Raw genomic sequence first — 21,734 nt, 5'->3', positions numbered from 1 at the left:
TGAGATTAACCCTCTCCTTTATTCCAAGATGATTTTTGTTTTGTCTTGGCCCAGGTCTAAATCAGATCTCACATGTACCTGTTCAGCTCCAATCACAGAGAACTGTATCTAGTCTCATTCTGGGATTTTCTAGCAAAAATTAAAATTGAGAAATCTAGCAAAAATTTAAATTTCATCATCTCCAAGCATCTAGGTCCTCCTCTCAGGCACTGCTTGTGTCTGGCACTAACCCAAATACCTGCAGGCTATAGCTTGTTCCTGGCTAGAGGTGTCAGATCATTTTGGGCTGAGGCTGTAGTGTGTAACAGAGACCAAAGAACAAAGCACTGCAAAGCACACAGAACCTAGGGTGGGAGTTGCTAGAGATATTCTGGAAATTATTCTCAATATCCACTTTGCTCATTAGCCTCATCATGTTCAGTTGCCAGCTGACAGGATATATGTCATTGTACTTCATAATTCATTCCCAGATACTATATTATAAAAAATTTAAGAGCTTTACAGGACATTTATTAAGCACCACTAAAGATGCTCAGCTCCCTCAATTCCTCTCAGGATTGCAAGAACTCCTTTAACCCACGACTCTCAACTCACAGAAAAACCACTGCAGTGAACTAGGATGGGCAAGGCAATGAATGATTACCCCTCCTTCCATCTCTACACCACAGTAGACTCAACATCCAGCACTGAAGAGCTGGCTCCAATGCCAAATCTCAAGAGGGAAGTTGTCACAGACATATTTTATGAAAAATCCTTTTGTTAGGAGTTTTTCTCCTGAGAAGCTGAGAGGCCTCAGGAACAAAATGTAACCAATGGTTATCTGCTGCTGTGGAATGCAACAGGTGCAGCTGGGATTGGGCTCATGTGGTTGTTTCTAATTAATGGTCAATCACAGTCCAGCTGTCTCGGACTCTCTGGTCAGTCACAAGATTTTATTATCATTCCATTCTATTCTATTCCTTGCTAGCCTTCTGATGAAATCCTTTCTTCAATTCTTTTAGTATAGTTTTAATATATCAGTTTCTTTTTAATATAATATAAATCATAAAATAATAAATCAGCCTTCTGAAACATGGAATCAAGATTTTCATCTCTTCCCTCATCCTGGGACCCCTGTGAACAGCACCAGAGGAAGTCACTGAGGCAGTGCCAATGCTACAAGAGAAGCAGCATGTCTACTGCCAGACAGGTTCAGCAAGACAGACTGAACACCTCCAGTATCTGCACAACCTTCTCCAGCTTCTGGCTTGGAAACATTGGGCATCACATCCTGCTTTTCCCACAAATCCCACATTACCAGTGGTGGGATATCACACATGATTCACCACACAGGTACATGCCATCTTCAGGAGAGTAATTAATTCTTGGGTGAAGGTACTGGAAGAACCTTCTCTGAGAGTACATGAGCTGCTGCTTTTATTCACCAGACTTCAGATGCACAGCTCGTGTGACCGTAGGAACACACACAGGTTCTCTGGGTTTAGTTTGACACAGCACTCTGGGATTCAGCCTGAGCCAAGCCAGCACACATTGACTTCCACGTTATGCAACAGCATGACAAGCACGTGAAACCAGCCCAACACCATCGCTGCCAACAGGCCGATTTCTCCCTGACTTATCTATTTGTTGTGTCCAGCCTGCACTCATCGAGAGCCTCATCAAGAAAATCTGGTGAGCAGGCAAGTAAGGCTTAATCACCCATTAATTACAGATTAGCAGCGGCAGAGCCCCGCACGCCACTGTCCTGGGATGAGCCTGACCCGCAGCCGCTCGGCTCCTCCTCCTTGCCTCGGGCCTGGAGGGCAACGCGGCCAGACCCGGGCCGGGGGCTCACACGAGCCGTGGCTCGGAGAGCGCGGGAGTCCCCGCGGAGAGGACGGGCCGTGCTGGGGTCCCGGAGGCCCCGCGGGGAGCAGGGACGGGGGCAGCTCCGGGCCCGGGGGCTGCTCCGGCCCCGGCGTCGCCCCCTCAGCGCAGGTCCCGCCCCGGTGGGGGGGGCGGAGCCGAGCGCAGCGGCCCCGCGCGCTCCCTTTGTTCGGGCCGCGGGAGGCGCTGCCCCTTTAAATGCCCCCAGTCCGGCCCTACCGGCGCGCCGGGTGGAAGGCGCCCCGCGATTGGTTACGGCGCCTCCCGCTCATTGGCCGCCGGGAGGAATGGCGCGTCCCGCCTCTCGCATCTCATTGGCTCCGCCGGCTGCCCGTCCGGAGCGCGGGTTTCTGAGTGGGCGAAGCAGCGGTCCCTGGAAACAGTTCCGGGAAACCCCGCGTGCTGCCGGGGTCGCGCCGCCGTCCATGAGGAGAAGGAGGAGCGCGCGCCATTTGCCGTCGCTGCTTGGGCCCGAGCTGCGCCGCGCCGGCCCCGCTCCGGTGAGTGCCGGGGCCGCCCCGCGGGGCAGGGGCGCTCCGCGGCCGCGCCGAGCCCTCCTGCGTGGGCCCCGCGAGGGGACGGGCAGCGCGGGCTGCGGGCAGGCCCGGCGCGGGCGGGGACGGGCCCGGGGCGCTGGCGCGGCGGAGCGGAGGGGGGCGGGGGCCATCGCGGGGCCGCTCCGCGGGCAAAGCGGGCGGGCGCGGGCGCGGGAGCGGCGCCGGGGAGGGGCCGGGGGCGGGCCCGGCGGGTGGGGGTTGGGGGGCGGCCGGCCCGCTCCGCCCAGCCGTGCGGATCAGGGTTGCATGTGACGGGCGGCCGGGACGCGCCTCTCCCGGGGCTGTGGGTCGGGTCGGGTCCCTGCTCGGTCCCTCCGGGCTCTTAAAGCCGCAGCAGCCCCGGCTGTGCCCGGTCCGCTCTGCCCGCGGGCACGGGAGAACGCTGTCAGCGGCGAATGCGGCGCTGTCGCAGCGCGCCCTCAGAGCCGAGGCAGCGCACGATGCGGCGGAGCCGGCAGGGACAGCTGCACCCACCCGCAGCGCTCGGGGCTGCGCTTCCTGCTTCCAGCCAGGGAATAACGCTCGTCCAGTGCTTCAAGGGGAAGCTATCCAAAGTTTTGTTGTTAAGACATTGTTTTTTCTTAAATTAACTTTTGTCAAAAGCCTTTGCTGAATCTTGAAAAGTTTTGCTTAAATGCATCGTTGTTGAAAATACTTTAAAAATAAGACTTTATTTACTCGGTCTGAGCAGCCTTGTTGCCTGTCAGTATTTGAACATGCTACTTCAATACTTTATCTGTGCTGGACTACTCTTTTTGAAACAGTGTGTTGGCTTCCCTTTCCCATGTTTATGGCTCTAAAGGATCCCACCGGCACTTGGTGCTGCAAAGGACATTAATGCTCATGAAGCTGGTGCTTTGGTTTTTTGATTGGTTGTTTTTTTCTTTTTCTTTGAGACTGCACTTTAGCAGAGTTTTTTTTGTTTTGTTTTTTACTTGTAAAAGTAATCTAACAGATTTTGCATCTCTCAGTGTAAGTTTTTTGTAAGCTATGCAAAGTGTAGTATTTGCAAACGAGCAGTGTCTGCTTGAAAATTTTGCATCCTTGAAATTGTATTTCCCACAAGCATTACATGTCCTTATCTTTCAGTTTTTCTGTCTAGGTGAACACTGTTAAAATAATACTTGAGTCTCCTGCTGACACTCAAGTTCCTAGTTCAGTCAAAAATTCCAATACTCCCTGCTTTGTTAGACAGACATCGGCGAAATTCTTTGAGGATAAATTCTTTAGAACAAAGCTCATTTCTGTTGAATTGTTGCTTGGAACTGGAGTACCAAGAGTGTTGTTTAGTACAACACAGATGAGCTGTGAATAGCCAACTCCAGTGAGAAATGAGTATGGCCAGACTTCATGGTTTAGGTTAGCAAAACAGAGGAGTTATTGGTGCAGTCAGTGTTTTGTAGTGGCACTGATGGGCACATTTCTAACCTGCTGTGCTAAAGTCATCTCCCAACCATAGCTGTGTGGGTACTGAGCAGAGTTTGTTCCTCTCTGGGCTGTGCTGGTCTCTTGCTTAGCATCACATTGGAGGTTCTCAGATTTTTCCAGGGGGTTGTGGAGTGAGCAAGGCTGAGCTGGAGAAGTGAAGGGTGCTGGCTGCATTTTGGCTTACAGGTAGTGAGAGGTCCTGGCTGCTGTGTAAAGGTCTTCAGGCTGTGATTACTTCAAAATGAAGTTTCATGAACACCTAGCATATCATAAGTAAGCTATTAAAATGTGTTTTCTGTGAAAAACTAAGGTATAAAAGAAATGGCTATAATGCCTTCATGTACAGAATAAAGGCTCTGCCCCTTTGTACAGAAATGTTTCTGAACAAGTGAGGTTTTAATAAAACTCCAGTTCAGACTTGAAATGTGAATTCTTATTCCCCCCACTTGTATGTTTATCTTCCTTGCTCGATAAGAACCTTCTTGAATTGTGAGGCATAGCTACAGGGACTGCATTTGTTTTCTTGTGGTCAATTAAAACAACCAAGCCAATCAAATGTCCCCCAAACTTCTTCCTTCAGTGTTATTTTTAACATGATTTAACTTAACTGCTTGACACAGACAATATATTGGTTAGGAGTAGCAACATAAGCAGGCTGAATGACTTGGGTGCAGAGTTTTTAGCTATGCTTTACTTGGCTTCCTGTGCACCTGAGCTAAACAAGTTCCATTCCTGCATGAAACTCAAGTTTTCAGCAGCAAAACCAGCACTGGTGCATAATCACTGAAGTTCCTTATGGTCGTTTTAGATATTGTCCTTTTGCCAGAAATTTCCTGTTCTTTCTCAATTAAGCTGTTCCTAAGCATGTTTTGAGTTAACTAGACTGAATTTATAATTAATTGGATGGAGTTATACTTAGATAGTCTGTAGGTGGCAACCTCTGTTAGAGGCATGGTATAAGATAAAGGAATAGTAACATCATGGCTGTTTATCCAGTGATTGTCAGATTCAGGCTGTGATCAGGTATCTCTTCTCAAGATGCCATACACTTTGAGGACCAGACCTATGTTAATTTATTTATTTTCCAGAAAAATAACTAATTGAGCAATTTAAGTTACGAAACACTGCAAGCACCTATAGTTTTAACTTCCTGCTTGTCATACCAGAGCTTAAAAAAAGGGGCTAGTAACTTTGTGAATTAGTCTGGAGAGGCAGGAATTTGGGGTGAAAGCTAGTGAACAGCTAAAACCGTGCTTTTTATCATGAAGTATTTACAGTCTTCAGCAAGGCATTGTTTGCAGCAGTGGGAAACTTGAAACAAGACCCCTCTGGTATGCAGTTAGGAGGTGTGAGGGTAGGCAGAATCTTGGGCACCAGTGAGAATTCTCCTTGCCTGTGTAAAATTGTCCCTGATGTCTATTTATTACTTCTGCTCATTTGGTCAGCATGGTTTTGTGTCCAGTGTTCTAAATTCATCCATTTCTGCATGTTTTAAAAACAAATACATATCCCATATGTACTTATATCCAGAATTCTTTACTTATAATCCACCCTTGAAGTCTTTCCAATTCAAGCAGTCTCCGTGTTTTCCAGATATTTTAATATTTAATGCAGATGAGAACCTGAGTGTGTGCGGGTCTGTCACAGGCTGAGTCACATGGACACACTGCAAACAGAGCTAGCACTCCTCTTGACCATGCTTTTAACATCCTTTAGAGCAGAATAAAAATGGTCAAGTAATCATTGGGTGCTTTACTTACTAGATAAAGTCCAGTTTAAAATATTTTTCTAGTTAACTACAACGAAGTGATGTTACCTAGAGGGAGAGCTAAAGAGGCTTTCTCAGCCATGACTTTAACCCATGGATCTCTGCTCAACTCAGAGGGAAGTTCAGTGTTATAAGAGATGCAGTTTTGCTTGTTGGTGATTGTTGGGGGAGAAAAATCAATTTAATCTCAGATTTCAGGCCAAGCTTGCCAAGCCATTAAGGGATCTATTGCTATATCTGTGAAAAGAATACATACTGAATATTCTGGTAGCTGTGTCACTTTGGAATTTTCTACAGTCTATTTCTTTAGGAAAACCTTTTAAATAAAGTTTGTGTAACTGGAAACAGCTAAAATCTGGACCCAAATTAAACATGCATTGCATTTGACTTTAGTTCTTTATGAACTAAATCTTAAGCAAAAATAAACAATACAGCTAGTAAATTCCAAAGCTGAATATTCATTTCCATTGCCAAAAAGCCTTTGAGCTGTGGTGCTGTGCAGTAATCTGATTCTTAGGGGTTGGATATTGCTCCAGTGCTACCTGCTTGTGGTGAAGGCTGATACCTTTCCTTGCCTGTCAGAAGTTGGAATCACTGCTCCAGAGGAGGTGTTTCTGCCTGGGCACAGCACAGCTCATCAGCCTTTTGTTCACTTATAGGCAACACTGAAAAAGTGTTCAACTTTTGGATATGTGAACTTGGACACTACTCTGGATTATCAAAGCATTGTCATTGAGTGTCACCATAAGCCCTTGTAGTTCAGAAGGTCATAGAAATGACTTCAAGTAAATTTTCTGTGTTTATGTGTTGCTGTAGTCTCTCAGTTCATTGTGGTTTGGTTTTGGGCTTTTTTTTTTCTCCTGTGTATAGAGAAGACAGTGTATGTGTAATGAAATGATTTTATAAGGCAGTAGGAAGGTGAACACAAAAATGCCCTCCTCTTTATATCTTTATTGTGTGTCTCAGCTTGTGAGGTTTTGAGAAGAGGGCTTGAGAATGGTGCTGTACCCAAAGCATTTTTGGTGTAATTAAACCCCCTCTGCCCTGCACTGTTTCAAATTTGAGATCTTCCCAAGGCTGCCTAGCAAGCAGACATGTAGCTGAGTTTTGCCTCCTTCTGTGGTGTTCCTAACCTACAGAAAATCGATGTTCATTAGTGTTTAGATAGTTAATACCTGTAAGGATAGGTAAGCATTGTTGTAGCTTTAGGTAGCTTTTTTTTTTTTTTCCTGTAATTAGGCTGTAGTTGCTTTTAAGTAAACTGAATTGGTTAGAAAGTCATTTCTCTTTGTCAAGTAGCAGAATGTGTGTGTGTGTGTATATATATATGCCATGTAGCTATGGAAAACTTCCTTTCTTTTGCACACTAATGGCTTAAAGAAGTGGCATCTGACAGGAACAGTGTGAGGCTGCTTTACATGTCTCTAAAACTGCCCTTCAAGATAAGACAGCTTTAGTAAAATCATTACTGTCTGAAGAAAAATGATTTGGTGTTTTTCTTCCCTTGCTCTACTTGCAAATCTTTATAGGATATCTTCCCAGCAGTTGATGAGCTGTAGTCTGGAAGGGTTGGGTGTTCAAGGGACTGTTGGAGGTGTGCTTGTGCTTGGAGTCTTGTTTTGCAGCTTAGTAAATAGCTTGAGGCCTCAGCATTTTTTACAAAAACTGTTCTTGAATCATCTCCATCCCTGTATTCCAGTACTTGATTGCATTGCTCCAGCCATGCTGCATTGTCTACCTGGTTATCATTTCACTGCTGCTCATCAACCTCTGCCCTGTCATGTAAAGCCTGAGGCTGTTTCCTTTCTGAACCTGACAGCTGATCATCCTTGTGTTCCTTGTGTAGTTGGATTGTCTCTGTCAGCCTTTTTATTTGAAAGCACTGAATATCAGCTGGCTGGCTAATTGGGAAATTGAAACAGTCTTTAATGAATTGGGCAAAGCCCACTGGGATTGTCTGAGAAGATAGTTGTGCATTTTTCAGTGCACGGATTTGGAATCAGTTTGTTCATTCTGAAAGCAAGTCTTTTTATTAATATAAAGAAATGAAGATGCTGCAGTCATGCCTTCCTTTTAAACCAATAAGGTGTATATTATTGAAATAGTAGCTGTGATTTGTACAGCTCCTATTTAAGGGAAACTGAAAGCATGGAAACTGTTGCGTTGGAGCTTCAAATGACAATGTCCATCAAAGTGCAATTTTCTCTTTGTGTCCTTGAGATCTGACAGCGTCGGGAGAAAGCCTGTGGCTAGTCTTGTGCAGCATGTGGGGTTTGAAGGAAGACATGGCAACAAGCCAAGCAAGTGGAAAAAAGTATTACCAAGAAACAAGTATTAACATTTTTATACCTTAAGCTACCCTGCAGGGTTCGGTGTTCACTACATTTTCAAGGATTGGTTTAAAAGTAGCGGAATGGGAAATGGAACTAGCACTAGATCTTCTGAGTCTTTGCTGAAGGATGTTGCTGCCGTGTCCCCAGACATTCTAGCTGCTATGGTAACCAGTTAATGACAATCAGTAGATGGAGTTTAGACATTGTTATGTACATGAAGTACATTTTTAAAAAGTTATGTAAATTCTTCCATGTACATTTTTCACAGTATTAAGGGTTGTACTTTCTTTTGAAACTTAGAGCAGCTGCATCCAAAAAGTATTAAATAAAACTTGATACAGGTGATTTTGCAGCATGTATACAAATTAGTTTAGATAAATCATGCATTGTCCTACAAACTAGTTATTTCTGGCTTATTGTAATATAGCTCCTGAATTTTTTCCAGCAGCATAATAAAATGGCTAATCAGGTGAATGGTAATGCGGTACAGTTAAAAGAAGAGGAAGAACCAATGGATACTTCCAGTGTAACTCACACAGAACACTACAAGACACTGATAGAGGCAGGCCTCCCACAGAAGGTGGCAGAGAGACTTGATGAAATATTTCAGACAGGTATAATATGCATTTCTTGTTTCTGATTGGTTATGAAAGTGAGGGCATACCATTTTCAAATTTTTATAGATTAAGATTTAAAAATTCATTGTTTTTGATCTGTGTAGCTCTGAATGTTTTGCTACTTTGATTTCCCTAAAGGCAAATTGGGTTTGACATTGACTAATTACTTGACACATCCTTGGAGTTGTATGTGATATCTTAGTTGCTTTAGGGCACAGAGCACTAGTTTCCTAGAGCACAAATGAAGATGTATGTTTCCACATACTAAACTGTACATTTTTTTTTTCTTCAGTCCAAATCATCATTTTGCTTTTATGTTTCTACTGTCACTGTCACAGTGATCCTAAAACACTCAAAGGCTGGAGAGGTGACTTAGTGAGGGAAGCAACTAGCTTGTCTTGCCTGGGACTACATTTGAATTGAGTCTGCCTGTGGATTTTTTGTTCTCTCTAGTTCTGAGTGGACAGTTTAATCCATGTTGGTTATTACACTGCAATGTTCAGCCTGACACTAACAAAGTTGAGGACTGAGCTATCTAGCAACTCCAGTAACACCTTGCTGGTAGCAAGTGGTCTCTGCAACTTCTAAAGAGGTTTCTTCATATACAGAGGTTTTCCTATTTTGTTTTTATAACCACCCTATTTTATCTTATAGACAGAGGCTTTCTTTTCCTTTTTCGAGCGTGTTCTGTGAACAGATTTACAAGAAGCAGTAGAACTGCTCTATGTGCTTATCTTGAATGCCTGGGTGGCAAAATGACAGTTTTTGTTGAAAAGAGTTCAAATTACCCTGATCAAGTGAAGGCAGTTCAAAACCAATACCTATCAATCCTCAGTGTGAAACTGGCTCCTGTGGGTGATGTCTTTTGGAAGTCATTCACAGTGAGCTTTCTTCAAGCCTTTGCCAGCTTTGATTGGCTCTAGAGAGGCACTTTCCAGCTGGGGGTCACCATGACGTGCACTGGATGGTCTGAGAGAAGGTGTCAGTAAACACCTGGGCAGAGCAACTCGTGGGCTGCTGACATGTCTTGCAGTTAGGTTGTGTTGTGAGGAGTTCTTCAGGAGTTTAAAAGCTTTTTAGCCCAGAACATGACTACCAAGTATAATTCCACTGCATGAGTAAGCTGAAAACATTTATTTACACTTCATTATTGCCACTGAAGGTGTTTGCATTGTGGAGGGGTTTGTCAGTGAAGCAAACTGCTTTAGACACTTGAGCCAAATTTGGGGTTGAATTTAGCGATTTTTTTGGTCTGCTGAAGTCTTCTATGAAAGCTACAGGTGCCTTCCAATATGCAGGATCACTTCTGAAATGTAGTCCTTGGGCTTGGCACTACTGTGCATTTTCCAAATCAAGTAGCAGTGAAATAATCTGTGTATTTTGGAGAGCAAGCTGTTGCAAAGTGTGTGGAGTTTTAGTATTTATCCTAAATTTGGATGTATGATTTTAAAAGTGTAAATCTCACTCTATATGTCTGACTCCACAACTGATGCAAGTACATTACAAAAGGAAAAAAAAAACAACAAACAAAACCCTGTAAAGATCCTTAAAAAGAAATGCTTCAGAACTGGTCCAGTGTTTCTTGGGGGAGTCTGTACCTGTAAAATTAACATTAGCTTTTCTGGGTACATAGCAGGGCTCAAAATAATACCTTTTTGAATTCTGGCTCTTGGAACTGCATAGAGCAACAAAAGAAGTTTAAAAAGCCCCAAACACTGTTCAAGATTCACATGAAGTCCACTGACTCCTGCTTTTTTGAAGCTGGAGGAAAGAGTGAACAAATAATTTTTGCTTCCTAATATTTTACGGGGTAGAGCTTCCTAGGTATTTGCTCATCAGTTGGGTGGTTCCTTTTCCCCATCCAATAGGATACTTGTAATGTTCACCTGCCAGTTTACCCTAAAACAGCTCAGCTCAAGAGAAGGAAGTGTGAAACTTAAAATGAGGGATAAACAAACAAAATTCAAATCATTAAAAGTGAGCCAGAGTTGATTGTTTCAGACCCTGGTGTGTAAAACTGCTTTTATGCAGCAGATTGCATTCCTGAATGCTAGAAAACTGTTACACATGGGATATAATCTTGCAGTCAGTTAGTGCTTAGGTATATACATTTTAATTTAACTTTTTCATTGTACTCATATTCTTTCATATACTTGTGTAGGAATATATAATTAAATGTATAATTCTGTTGCTATGGAATGTAACTTTTTGGCTTTAAAAGCAAATTGCATAGTTCTTAGTTTGTATGAAATTCAATAGAAATCTGTAACTTCTTTATCTTTAACTTTTAGGCTTGGTAGCTTATGTCGATCTTGATGAAAGAGCAATTGATGCTCTTAGGGAATTTAATGAAGAAGGAGCCCTCTCTGTATTACAGCAATTTAAAGAAAGTGACCTGTCGCATGTACAGGTAAGGTGAGAGCCCCAGGGGTGTGAGCACACCAGTGTAAATTGTGTTCTGGCACCACTGGCAGGAGTTGTAACTTAGAAATTCACTGATGTTGCTGTATTAGATTTCAAACCCAAATAACGAGTCTGTTAAAAATTGCCTTAAATGTGTAGGTATTTGAGCACAAAGCAAAACCTCCTAGAAAATAAAAATATGTGTGCAATTGAGAAAATAGGTTAAAATGCTGTTTCAATCTGACAAGTTTGTTCAATTAATGATTGTATTTTCCTGAAGGATTCTTTTGCCATTTATTTCATTGACTTGAAGTAGTGACTTCATGGTATGGAGTGTAAGATTCAGTGGATTCCCAGGGCTTGTCATACACACAATTGAATCATTTTGTAAATTGTATCTACAGAACAAAAGTGCATTTTTATGTGGAGTTATGAAGACCTACAGGCAAAGAGAGAAACAAGGCAGCAAAGTACAGGAATCAACGAAGGGACCAGATGAAGCAAAGATTAAGGTAACACTTGGAAATACTGGTTATTCTGTTCTAGCTGATATATCACTTGTACATGCACTGAGTATGAACTCAAAAAGCATCAATGCCACCTGGATAAGTGTATTCACACTATGCTTTAAAGGGCCTGCATGGTAGAGATTCTGTAGAGGAGGCTTGTTGGAAATGCAGCTCTTTCTGATCTGATTACCAAAATTTAATCCCTATAAAAACATTGAGACCTGTTTGAGAATTGTCTCAGTTGTCCAGTGCTCTGCACTCTTGGGGTGCTACATATGAAATGGAAAATAAGGGAAAAGGCAAACAAGTTCTTTCCAGGGACCTTGTAATGTAAAACAAAAGCTGCTGTTTATGAAAGCTTTTTAAAGCCACAAAACAACAGGATTTTTGGAGGTTCTATCTCTTCATCTCTACCTTACCAAGTGTGGCAAGGAGCAGATAAAGAATTGCTTGTCTAGGAATGATTTTTGTTCTGTATATTTAACCCACTGCCCTCCTTCCTGTAAGTAGTCTGATTTTTTTTTTTCCCCAGGCTTTGCTAGAGAGGACTGGTTACACTTTGGATGTAACTACAGGACAGAGGAAATATGGGGGTCCTCCTCCAGATACTGTGTATTCTGGTGTTCAGCCTGGCATTGGAACAGAGGTTGGTACATACAGACTGATCTGATCATTGCTTTGCATACTTCTACAAACTGCTCAATAGGAAATCCTTGAAAATAAGGTTAATGTATTGTAGAGGAAAATAATCTCCCATGTGTGTCTTAATCAATCTTTCAGACTCCTCAGTATTCTGCAAAAGACAGGAAGACAGGTTAAAGTGGAGAAAAAAGAAGTGGAATATATAAAAACCTGTTCTTTTTAAAGTTAAAAGATAATTGGAACAGTTTCAAGGACTAATTTTTTTCCTTCCAAAGGATGAAGTCTAGTCTGTGAGCAATTATTTGGAAATTTATGGTTGTGACTGAACCTGTGCATCTTCCTAGCAAGCTGTGAGCAAACTTAGGTTTGATTATGAAATTGCTTGAACTGGTATTTCTTCACTTAGCTTTTCTACAGGGTTCTAGTCCCTAGCAGGTTGTATTGTAATACATGCTCAACACTTAAATACTCTGTCACATTGCTGCAGATGTGATACAGGAGTTTTTCCAGAGATTTTTTATAAACCACCAGACTAGATTTGAGAAAACATTCAGTCTATTGATGTCTTTCAGTTTATGGATAAGTTTTCCATTCTTTGAGATGCTGAAGCTCTTGTGTTTATTGTCAAGAAGATGTCAAGAAGTATCACAGTAAGGATGATTTCTGAAGGGAGCATTCATATTCCATGAAGGAAAAATAATTTAGTGGTGGTGGTAAATAATTAGAATGAGTCCTTGCACTGAAAGATAAGAACTGATGTTTATAACTTCTCCAGCTCTGCTTAGGTCTGTGTGCTCTATGCTAATTGAGGTTTTGTCTTTAAAAGCTGCAAATGAGCTAGAATTAATTGTTCTAGAAGTAATGACAATGTAGATATCTATCTAGAGGAATACCTTAAGCTTTCTAGGGAGATGGTGAAAAAAACCTTTGGGCTCTGCCATTAAACTTTCACTTGTGTGTGATGAATCAGTTCCTTTCCTTTCTCCCCAATAAGTAATGTTCAGTCAACATTCACATTGAACTTAGAGGGGCTAAGCTTTTAAGAAATGTTCTGGAAACTGAATTTCAGGAATATATGTGTAACATGAAGTATCTAGAAGTTCTGCCTTGTTCCATGTTTTTCATATTCTCCTCATGAGTTTGTTATATTGGTGCTTATTATGGGCATGCTGAGTGTCTTTAGTTCTGAAATTCTGCCATGCCTTCAGTGTGAGATACAATTATGGCAAGGCCTTCCTGAGAAGGAAAATGTTGACTCATGGCTTTTTTTCCTACAAAAAATATTTGAAGTTAAAATAAATTTATTTTTATCTTAATGGGTGTTTGGAATGTTTTGTTTGGACTAACAAGGAGGAGGTTTTGAGACTTTGGAGGAGAGCTGCAGTGATTAAACAGCTGGGGGGATCTTTCTAGGGAGACCTCAGCTAAAGATATCAACCTTAACAAAACTTAACCCAAGTTAATTGTATGCAACAAAACCACAAGAATTCACAGGTTTGCTTAAGTAAATATTAAAGATTCTGTTGGTGAAACAAATGCAGACAAGAAACAAGACTACAGTGTATATTAAAAGTGGAAAACGTGCATCACACAATTAAAAGGAAATTATTATTATTATAATTATTAAATCATTTTTCCATCTCTGTAGCTTTCCAAGGAAGGGTAATTTACAGAGTGATTTGAAAATACTGCAAGAGCAAGGAAGTGCTTGGCCTGCTTTAACACATGATACCCAACTAGATAGCCTGTAAGGTCTTAGTTTTTAACTGCCAAAATTTAAACCAGGTAAGAACCATTTATCTCTTCAGCAGGGGAAATTCATAGCCTCTTCCATGTAAATAACAAACTCAGGTTTCTGTGTGTAAAACCTCATACAAATAGCAGCAGGATTAGAGCACTTGGGACATGCAGTGACATCAGCTGCTCTGAAGGCTGCACTGGTGACTGCAATGATTCTGCTCTGCTGTTTCATCTGCACTGTTCTTCCTTTCCCAGGAATTTCCAAGTGTTAAAAAGAAGCTTGTATTGCTGAAAAAGCTTTGTTTCAAGTGTCCTCTTCCTTTTTAGGTTTTTGTTGGTAAAATTCCCCGAGACCTTTATGAAGATGAGTTGGTACCACTCTTTGAGAAGGCTGGTCCAATTTGGGATCTGCGTCTCATGATGGATCCTCTTTCTGGTCAGAACAGAGGTTATGCTTTCATTACCTTTTGTAGTAAAGATGCAGCACAAGAAGCAGTCAAACTGGTGAGTTCACTTTCTTCCAGACAGGTCAAGACAAAGCAAACAGCAAACATGTTGGTAATTTCTTAAGTAATGATGTCTTCAAAGCATCCATTGACAGACTCAAAATTTTACTTTCTTAAAAATTGCCTCCTGATTTCATTAGTAAATACAGATACTTCTAAGACTGTTACCTGCTGTACCTTACTGTGGCTGATCAGAGTACTTGGGTGATTGATAGGAGCCCACTTGATTCCAGCTTTAATCCTAATTAAAACAAAGACCATGTCTGTCTTGAATTGTTTTTCTTAAAGGTTGAATTCTTGTACCTTTAAAGGCCTGTTGGAGTCTTTGTTTTCAGAGCAGTCCAGCTGTGGGTACAGGCATGAAGCAGTGCACTAGATTTTTTATTAATGGAATTTTTAAATCTTGATGGTAAAATGTTTTAATCCTATCATATACAAAGTCAAAAAAATGCCTGCTGTTGTGGGTGGGGTAGAAGCCAGGTCACAGACTTATTCAGACTGTTGATTGTCTTGGCAAACCCTCTCAGTGTTCAAAGGAAAGAGGAAAAACTGCCAGTATCTTTAATACAGTGTATTTGCTTACTGATAACAGCAGCAGCAGTTGACTGACAGCAGAGAAAGCAGTAACCAGTTGCTAGAAAGATCTTTCAAGTCTGAGATAAACAGTAGGTGAATAAATTTATGCAATGCAATTTGTAGATGGTCCCATGTTGTTCCTTTTACTGCAGGTTTTTTTGTAGCTTTCCATTCAACAAAACTTCTGAAGTCTGTGGAGATCCTAAGCTTGGCACTGTTCTTCCAAGTGAATGCTGACACAAAACCAGCTGCTCTAAGAATTCTCTTGCAATGCCAATTCAGTATGCTATATATAAAAGTAGTAGATGAAGAAGAAAATACCTGAGTTTATGGTTTGGGAATATTTTTATGCATAGTATCATGGATAAAACAAATCAATGGCTTTGTTTTTTTCAGTGTGACAATTATGAAATCCGTCCTGGCAAGCACCTTGGAGTATGCATCTCCGTGGCAAACAACAGGTTATTTGTTGGGTCAATTCCAAAGAACAAAACTAAGGAAAACATACTGGAAGAGTTTGGTAAAGTCACAGGTAAGACTTCATCAGTCCCAGAATACCATTTAGTCTCTGCTTTGTAGGTCTGGCTGTTTGACTGATGTGTTCAGGTATCATTTAAACAATTTTCAAGTTGGATTCCAAGTTTGACTTTGTTAGAAATTTTATGTATGTATTGCATCTGAAGGTGGAGTGTAAAGGGACTCGTGTTTGTTTTAGTGATTGTTACATGAATGGTGATGTAACTTCACAGTCAGAGATGGAAACTGCTCAAATGAACTCAGAAACCAGCACACATGAACTCTGAAGAAACTGCAGGTTCCAATTCTGTTCCCTGTTCTAACTTTCTGTTGAAGGCTCTGTATTTGTTACTGGATCCACAGGAGGTTCTGCTGTCAACATGGAGAAGTTTTTTGGGGAGCCTGAAGCAAATGTATTCCTGAGTAGTGAAGGGGAGGAGGGAGTACTAAATTGGTTTGGAAGGAATATTACTAGAGAAATAGTTAATAACAGACTAATTTTTTTGTCCCAGTTTTTCAGCATTCTCCAGTATGTGCAGCAAGTAGGAAGAAGAGAAGTCAGCTCATCAGTGAAAGGGTGCTGCTGCCTTAGATAAGAGATTGAGTCACTTGCTCTTGTTCCTGTAGGAGAGCTTTAACCTCCTGCTTCTTTTTTAGGATTGCTATTTATAAGTACTTCAGGGAAGTGGTGAAAACAGAAGGTGAATATTCATTTAGTTCTCTCTCTTTTTGGAGAGATGTGGAAGATGTTCCTTCTAGGTTCTGCAGGAGGCAGGGGAGAGGTCATGTGTTAGTGCTGGCTGTCTCTCAAAGATGTAAAAGTGATTTCAAAAGTATAGAAAACTTAGACTGTGTGAGTTGCTGAGGTTGATGTTTTGCAGAGCTATTCTGAGGAATTTTAATTGCTGGGTGACATGTTTCTGGGTAAATTGGATGAATATCTATTTGTTTTGCCTTTCTTGTGCTCCCACTCCCTTTCAGGTGTAAAATTCAAATTCACTACAAAACACGAGTGAAGGCATTTGAAGGTAGACTCTAGATTTTTACTTTCCTTTTGAAGCTCAGTACTAAAGATGTGTTTTTCAGAGGGTTTGGTGGATGTAATTTTGTATCATCAACCTGATGATAAAAAGAAGAATCGAGGATTCTGCTTCTTGGAATATGAGGATCACAAGTCAGCAGCGCAAGCTCGCCGCCGCCTGATGAGTGGCAAAGTAAAAGTCTGGGGAAATGTTGTTACAGTGGAATGGGCTGATCCAGTAGAGGAACCTGATCCAGAAGTGATGGCAAAGGTCAGTGAGGACTTCTCTGGGTGCTCTTGTGCTTTGGGAGGAATTTCTTTATGCCTTAGTGACAAAGATTTGTTGCAGCTGAGCAAGGCTAGTTTTGAGGCACAAAAAGCAATTAGGGGGCATTTTCATCCTAAGCTGTGCAAGTGGTCTGAGCACTGTGGAGGAGTTGCCATTGGCAATGTTGGAAATGTGCTGTTCCTAAGTGCTGGGAACATCTGAGCTAGTCCTGTGCAGGGTTATCCTGCTGCACTGACACACCAGGCTGTGCATTTCCTGCTTTAGCTGTAATCCATACCAGGTAGGTATTGTGTAAAACTATTTTTCCAGAGTGAGATAAAGGTGAAGTTCAGAGTAGGGAATGATTATGTGCATTTTATCCCAGTGTTTTGGGGTAACTCCTTGCTGTCCTTGAGGTCTGTTACTAAAATTTTGCTGGGATTTGTGGCATCCCAGAAGCAGAAAAATCAAAGTTGGATATTCTTCTGGTTATGGAAGGGAACTGTGAAAGAAGTTGTAGGAACTTCATACAGGTAACTATGAGGCAATTTTTTTTTTTTAAACTGATTCAGAATTAGTAAAGTTACCCAAATTTCTTAATGCAACAAAAAAGGGAATAATTATTAGTTAGTTGTTTCTTTTGAGGTTTGACTTTTAAAGATTACAGCTTTGTTCTCATTTTTTCACCAGGTTAAAGTTTTATTTGTAAGAAACTTGGCCACTACTGTGACAGAAGAAATTCTTGAGAAATCCTTTTCTGAATTTGGAAAGCTGGAAAGAGTAAAGAAGTTGAAGGATTATGCATTTGTTCATTTTGAGGACAGAGGTGCAGCAGTGAAGGTAGGTTAATTATTCTTTCTTGGTTAAGTTGGTGAGAGCACTTTATTTTTTATGAATGGTTTTAAGAAATTCCTTTACAGTAAATACCTCGGTAAGACAAACTGTAGAGCCCATTGAACAAGGTTCCCATTGGGAGAATTTCAATGCTAATAATTTTGTTCCTATTGTTTTCAGTAGCTAGGAGGATGTGAAACTTGAAAGGACAAAACTGTAGCAAGTTAACAAGTAGACTGGAAAAGAGGTGTAGAGCAATGCAGGAGAGTCTAAAGAGGAAAAAAAAATATCAACCTAGACAATTTTACTGAGGAAACACTGGCAGAAGGTATCAGTTGTCTCTCAAAGACCCCTCCCTGTTTAAAGGCTGTGTGTAGTTTTGGAGTGACAGAGTATCAAACACAAATTGGGAGGTAATTAAGAAATGCTTTGTGAAGGACAGGAGAGTGGTGTTGGCAACTCTTTAGGCATTACCTGGTTTTAACTCTGTGTGTGCCCAAGGTTTCTTCTCCATGACTTGTTAAATATTGAAGATCATTATTGTAAGATTCAGAGTTCTCTTCCTTTGTGTCCATGAGCTGTTGAGAAGTTCATTAATATCTGCTGACTGTGATTCAGTATATTGAATTCTGTAGAAATTACTCCATCTGTCTTTTAAATCCATAGTTGATGGTGGAAGAAGGAGAGTAGGAAGTGATTTTTTGAATTTGGGAGCCTTGAAGCAAATATATTGCATGTGGTGTATGTGGCTACATGGACAGTTCAAAGGCTCTGTACTTGATCTTCTTATTAATGATTTTATAGCCATTTAATTGCTTGGGATTTTACTACACAGGAGATTAGGTTTTGGAATACTCTTGATTATGGCTTTAAGATGAATATCACTTACTTAGCAAGGCTGAGGTTGATTTGGAGAGGTTTAGACCATGTCTGAGGGAGGACAAGGAATTGTTCAAACAAGGGGTAGGTCAGCAACACCTCTGGATGTGGTTTTCTGTGGGATGTCTGTAAACACTCTCCAGCCCTTTCCAAGTACAATTACCTGCTAAATGCTCTGTTGGATTTCAGCAACTGGAAACTTGTAGCAGCTGAGGAAAAGACAGATCAAATGCATCACTAACGTTCATCTCAACCTGGAAACCAGCACACCTGGCCCATGTGGCTGCTTCATGGCCACTACATTGGCTTATGAGCTTTGGGAGATATTTCTGTGTGTGGATGTGTTTGGCTTTCAATGAAGTTATGGTATTTATGTGTGAAATGCATAGAACTGGATCATTGATTCTAGCATTTACTGATTTTCATCAGTAATAATGTGGAAATAAATTGCCACAATTTCTAATGTTTTTGAGGCATGTAGATGTACAGACACAAAGTCTTCACTAATGCAAATATTAATACCCAAAAAAGTTTAATGCAAAGCAGATAACTCCAGGTGAGGAACTGGGGGTCTAATCCTAATTGTACTTTGTGTACTAAGTTCTCTTTGTGGGCACATCTGATAGTAAAAAATTGCACATTGATTTTCTGGAGGATTCAGGGCTTGCTTGATGAGATCACCAAGTTTCAGTAATCTTCTGTGTTTTTTTTCTCCTCAAGTATGTGTCCTCAGAACTACTTCACTTTCTCAGTCACTTGACTCACATTCAGCTACCTGGGAACCCCAAACATAACAATTCTTTCTCTTGTGTGCACGTGTTCTACCAGGCTTATAAGTCCAGTGAGTGTTTATGTCAGTGAGAGTAGTGAGAACTTCTTTATTTCTGAAAGGTTTCTAGGAGATACAGGAACATAAAAACTGATGGTGCTATATCTGACTTCATAAAAAGAATTCTTAATATGTTTTAACCCTCTTTATCTTATGATAAAAAAAATGCTGCTTCCCTGTAACTGGTGAATAAAGTGGGACTTGGAAAAGTGATGTGTAACATTCTGTTTATGTAGCACAAAAGCAAAGCACATGGCAGAGCTCAGCCTGGAGCAGCCCAGCTGTCTGGTTTCTTGCAGTAAGTTTTAGTTCCCTTTGAATGGAAAAAAATTTTTAGTTCTTTTTCTTTTAATTTTTATACAGGCTATGAATGAAATGAATGGGAAAGAGATAGAAGGGGAAGAAATTGAAATAGTATTAGCAAAGCCACCGGATAAGAAAAGGAAAGAACGTCAGGCTGCCAGACAGGCCTCCCGGAGCACTGCGTGAGTGTCACCCTCACACCTGCTACTGCTGCACTCTGCACTTGTGCTGTGCAACAGGGGCTGGTCTACAACAACCTGAATCACTTGACTGGACTTCTCTCCACGTTGCATATTGTTAATTAACAAAGGCAGATATATATACTGTGTTTTGAGGTGCTTTTTGGAGATAAATAATTCTGTGCTTCTTTCTCTTTACTAGGTATGAAGATTATTATTACTACCCTCCGCCTCGCATGCCACCTCCTATTAGAGGCCGAGGCCGTGGAGGAAGAGGTGGATATGGCTATCCCCCAGATTACTATGGCTATGAAGATTATTATGATGATTACTATGGCTATGACTATCATGACTACCGTGGTGGCTATGAAGATCCCTATTACGGCTATGATGATGGCTATGCTATAAGAGGAAGAGGAGGAGGAGGAAGGGGTGGGAGAGGTGCCCCTCCACCACCTAGGGGGCGGGGAGCACCACCACCAAGAGGTAGAGCTGGCTACTCACAGAGGGGGGCACCCATGGGACCGCCAAGAGGAGCCAGGGGGGGGAGAGGGGGCCCCGCGCAGCAGCAGAGAGGACGTGGTGCTCGTGGAGCCAGGGGCAACCGTGGGGGCAACGTAGGAGGCAAGAGAAAGGCAGATGGGTACAACCAGCCTGATTCCAAGCGCCGGCAGACCAACAACCAGCAGAACTGGGGCTCCCAACCCATCGCTCAGCAGCCGCTCCAGCAAGGTGGTGACTATGCCGGTAACTATGGTTACAATAATGACAACCAGGAATTTTATCAGGATACTTATGGGCAACAGTGGAAGTAGACAAGTGAGGAGGGATTGAAAGAATATTGGAAATATAGAATTGGCTCTAGCTCTACATCTTTCAAAAAAAAAAAAAAAAAAAATTGGCTTAATGTTTCATCCTTCAGTAGCGATTGGCTGCCATTTGTATTGGGCTGAAGAATCACTCTATTGTGTATATACTCGAGTCTCTTAGTTTTCTTTTTTCATAAACGCACTTGGACATTACTGGGCTTGCAGAATTCCTGAACTCCCTATGGGGTCTCAGTGCTTTTATCATTTTAGGCTTCACTTTAGCAGTTTAAAAGCAGGAATGGCACACTGTTCAATCATGATTTTGCAGAACCTCTGGTTTTGGACAGTTTCTTCTTTTTTTTTTTTTTTTTGGATTTGGGATAGACTACATAGGAGTATGCTGTACATAAAAGTAAAAGCTAGTGCTTTGTCTTAGTAGTTTTAAGAAATTACAACAAATTAAGTTTTCTTGTATTGAAAATAACATGATTGTATGTTTTGCATTCCTAGAAGTAGGATAACTGTGTTTTTAAATTGTTATAACTTCACACCTTTTTGAAAATCTGCCCTACAAAATTTGTTTGGCTTAAAACGTCAAAGCCGTGGCAATTTGTTCCTTGATGTGATTGTATTTCCAATTTCTTGTTCATGTAAGATTTCAATAAAACTCAAAAATCTATTCAAAACATTACCTATTTCAAATTCAATTGTGTCCTAAAACATTATTTCATTGGTAATTCTTGTGAAAAATATTGTTTTCAAAGTATAACTGCCTATGTGAGTGATCAAATTCGTGCAAAATTTCCTGTGCTTTCCAACATGTAGCACTGTGGACATCAGACTGAAAAGTAGGAGAAATTACAGACAGCCCAAAAGGCACTCACTGTTTAATTGCTGTTCAATAATTTATCAGCATCTAATTTTGAAACTTTTTTTCCTATTTAAAAGTGTTGAATTGTATCCAAGCATTCACAGAGATCTAATTTAAATCTAGTCCTCTAATGTAATGTGGAGAAGGAAGCAGATCCTACAATGGTGTTAATTTTGTTCCTTTGGTGATGTCCTGTGGAGTCCCTGTGGAGGCTGTTCTGGTAGGATCCAGCCTTATTGTATAATTAAGCCTACAGACACACAGGGAAATTATTTTGATC

The 21,734-nt window shown here is 41.3% G+C and overlaps 1 protein-coding gene across 4 annotated transcripts; it reads left to right on the top strand.

Moving 5' to 3' along the window:
* Positions 1 to 1,545: 1,545 nt before the first annotated feature.
* On the top strand, positions 1,546 to 21,274 carry HNRNPR (heterogeneous nuclear ribonucleoprotein R). 4 transcript variants are annotated; one of them, XM_077189649.1, is made up of 11 exons: positions 1,546 to 1,679; positions 8,401 to 8,566; positions 10,861 to 10,979; positions 11,377 to 11,484; positions 12,014 to 12,127; positions 14,191 to 14,367; positions 15,342 to 15,477; positions 16,548 to 16,753; positions 17,441 to 17,590; positions 19,656 to 19,777; positions 19,977 to 21,274. In XM_077189649.1, the coding sequence occupies exons 2-11, from the start codon at positions 8,410 to 8,412 to the stop codon at positions 20,587 to 20,589; spliced, it is 1,902 nt and encodes a 633-aa protein (XP_077045764.1). In that variant the 5' UTR covers positions 1,546 to 1,679; positions 8,401 to 8,409; the 3' UTR covers positions 20,590 to 21,274. The 4 variants fall into 4 exon arrangements, with proteins under 4 accessions (XP_077045764.1, XP_077045765.1, XP_054504274.1 ...); XM_054648299.2 differs by lacking the exon at positions 1,546 to 1,679 and adding an exon at positions 2,211 to 2,366; XM_054648298.2 differs by lacking the exon at positions 1,546 to 1,679 and adding an exon at positions 2,213 to 2,366 and having other exon boundaries at positions 8,398 to 8,566.
* The last annotated feature ends 460 nt before the right edge of the window (positions 21,275 to 21,734 follow it).

Source organism: Agelaius phoeniceus, chromosome 22 (genome assembly GCF_051311805.1).
Source record: "Agelaius phoeniceus isolate bAgePho1 chromosome 22, bAgePho1.hap1, whole genome shotgun sequence".
NCBI classification, from domain to species: domain Eukaryota; kingdom Metazoa; phylum Chordata; class Aves; order Passeriformes; family Icteridae; genus Agelaius; species Agelaius phoeniceus.
The sequence above is the reverse complement of the archived record's forward strand: the minus strand, read 5'-3'. Positions and strand labels throughout refer to the sequence as shown.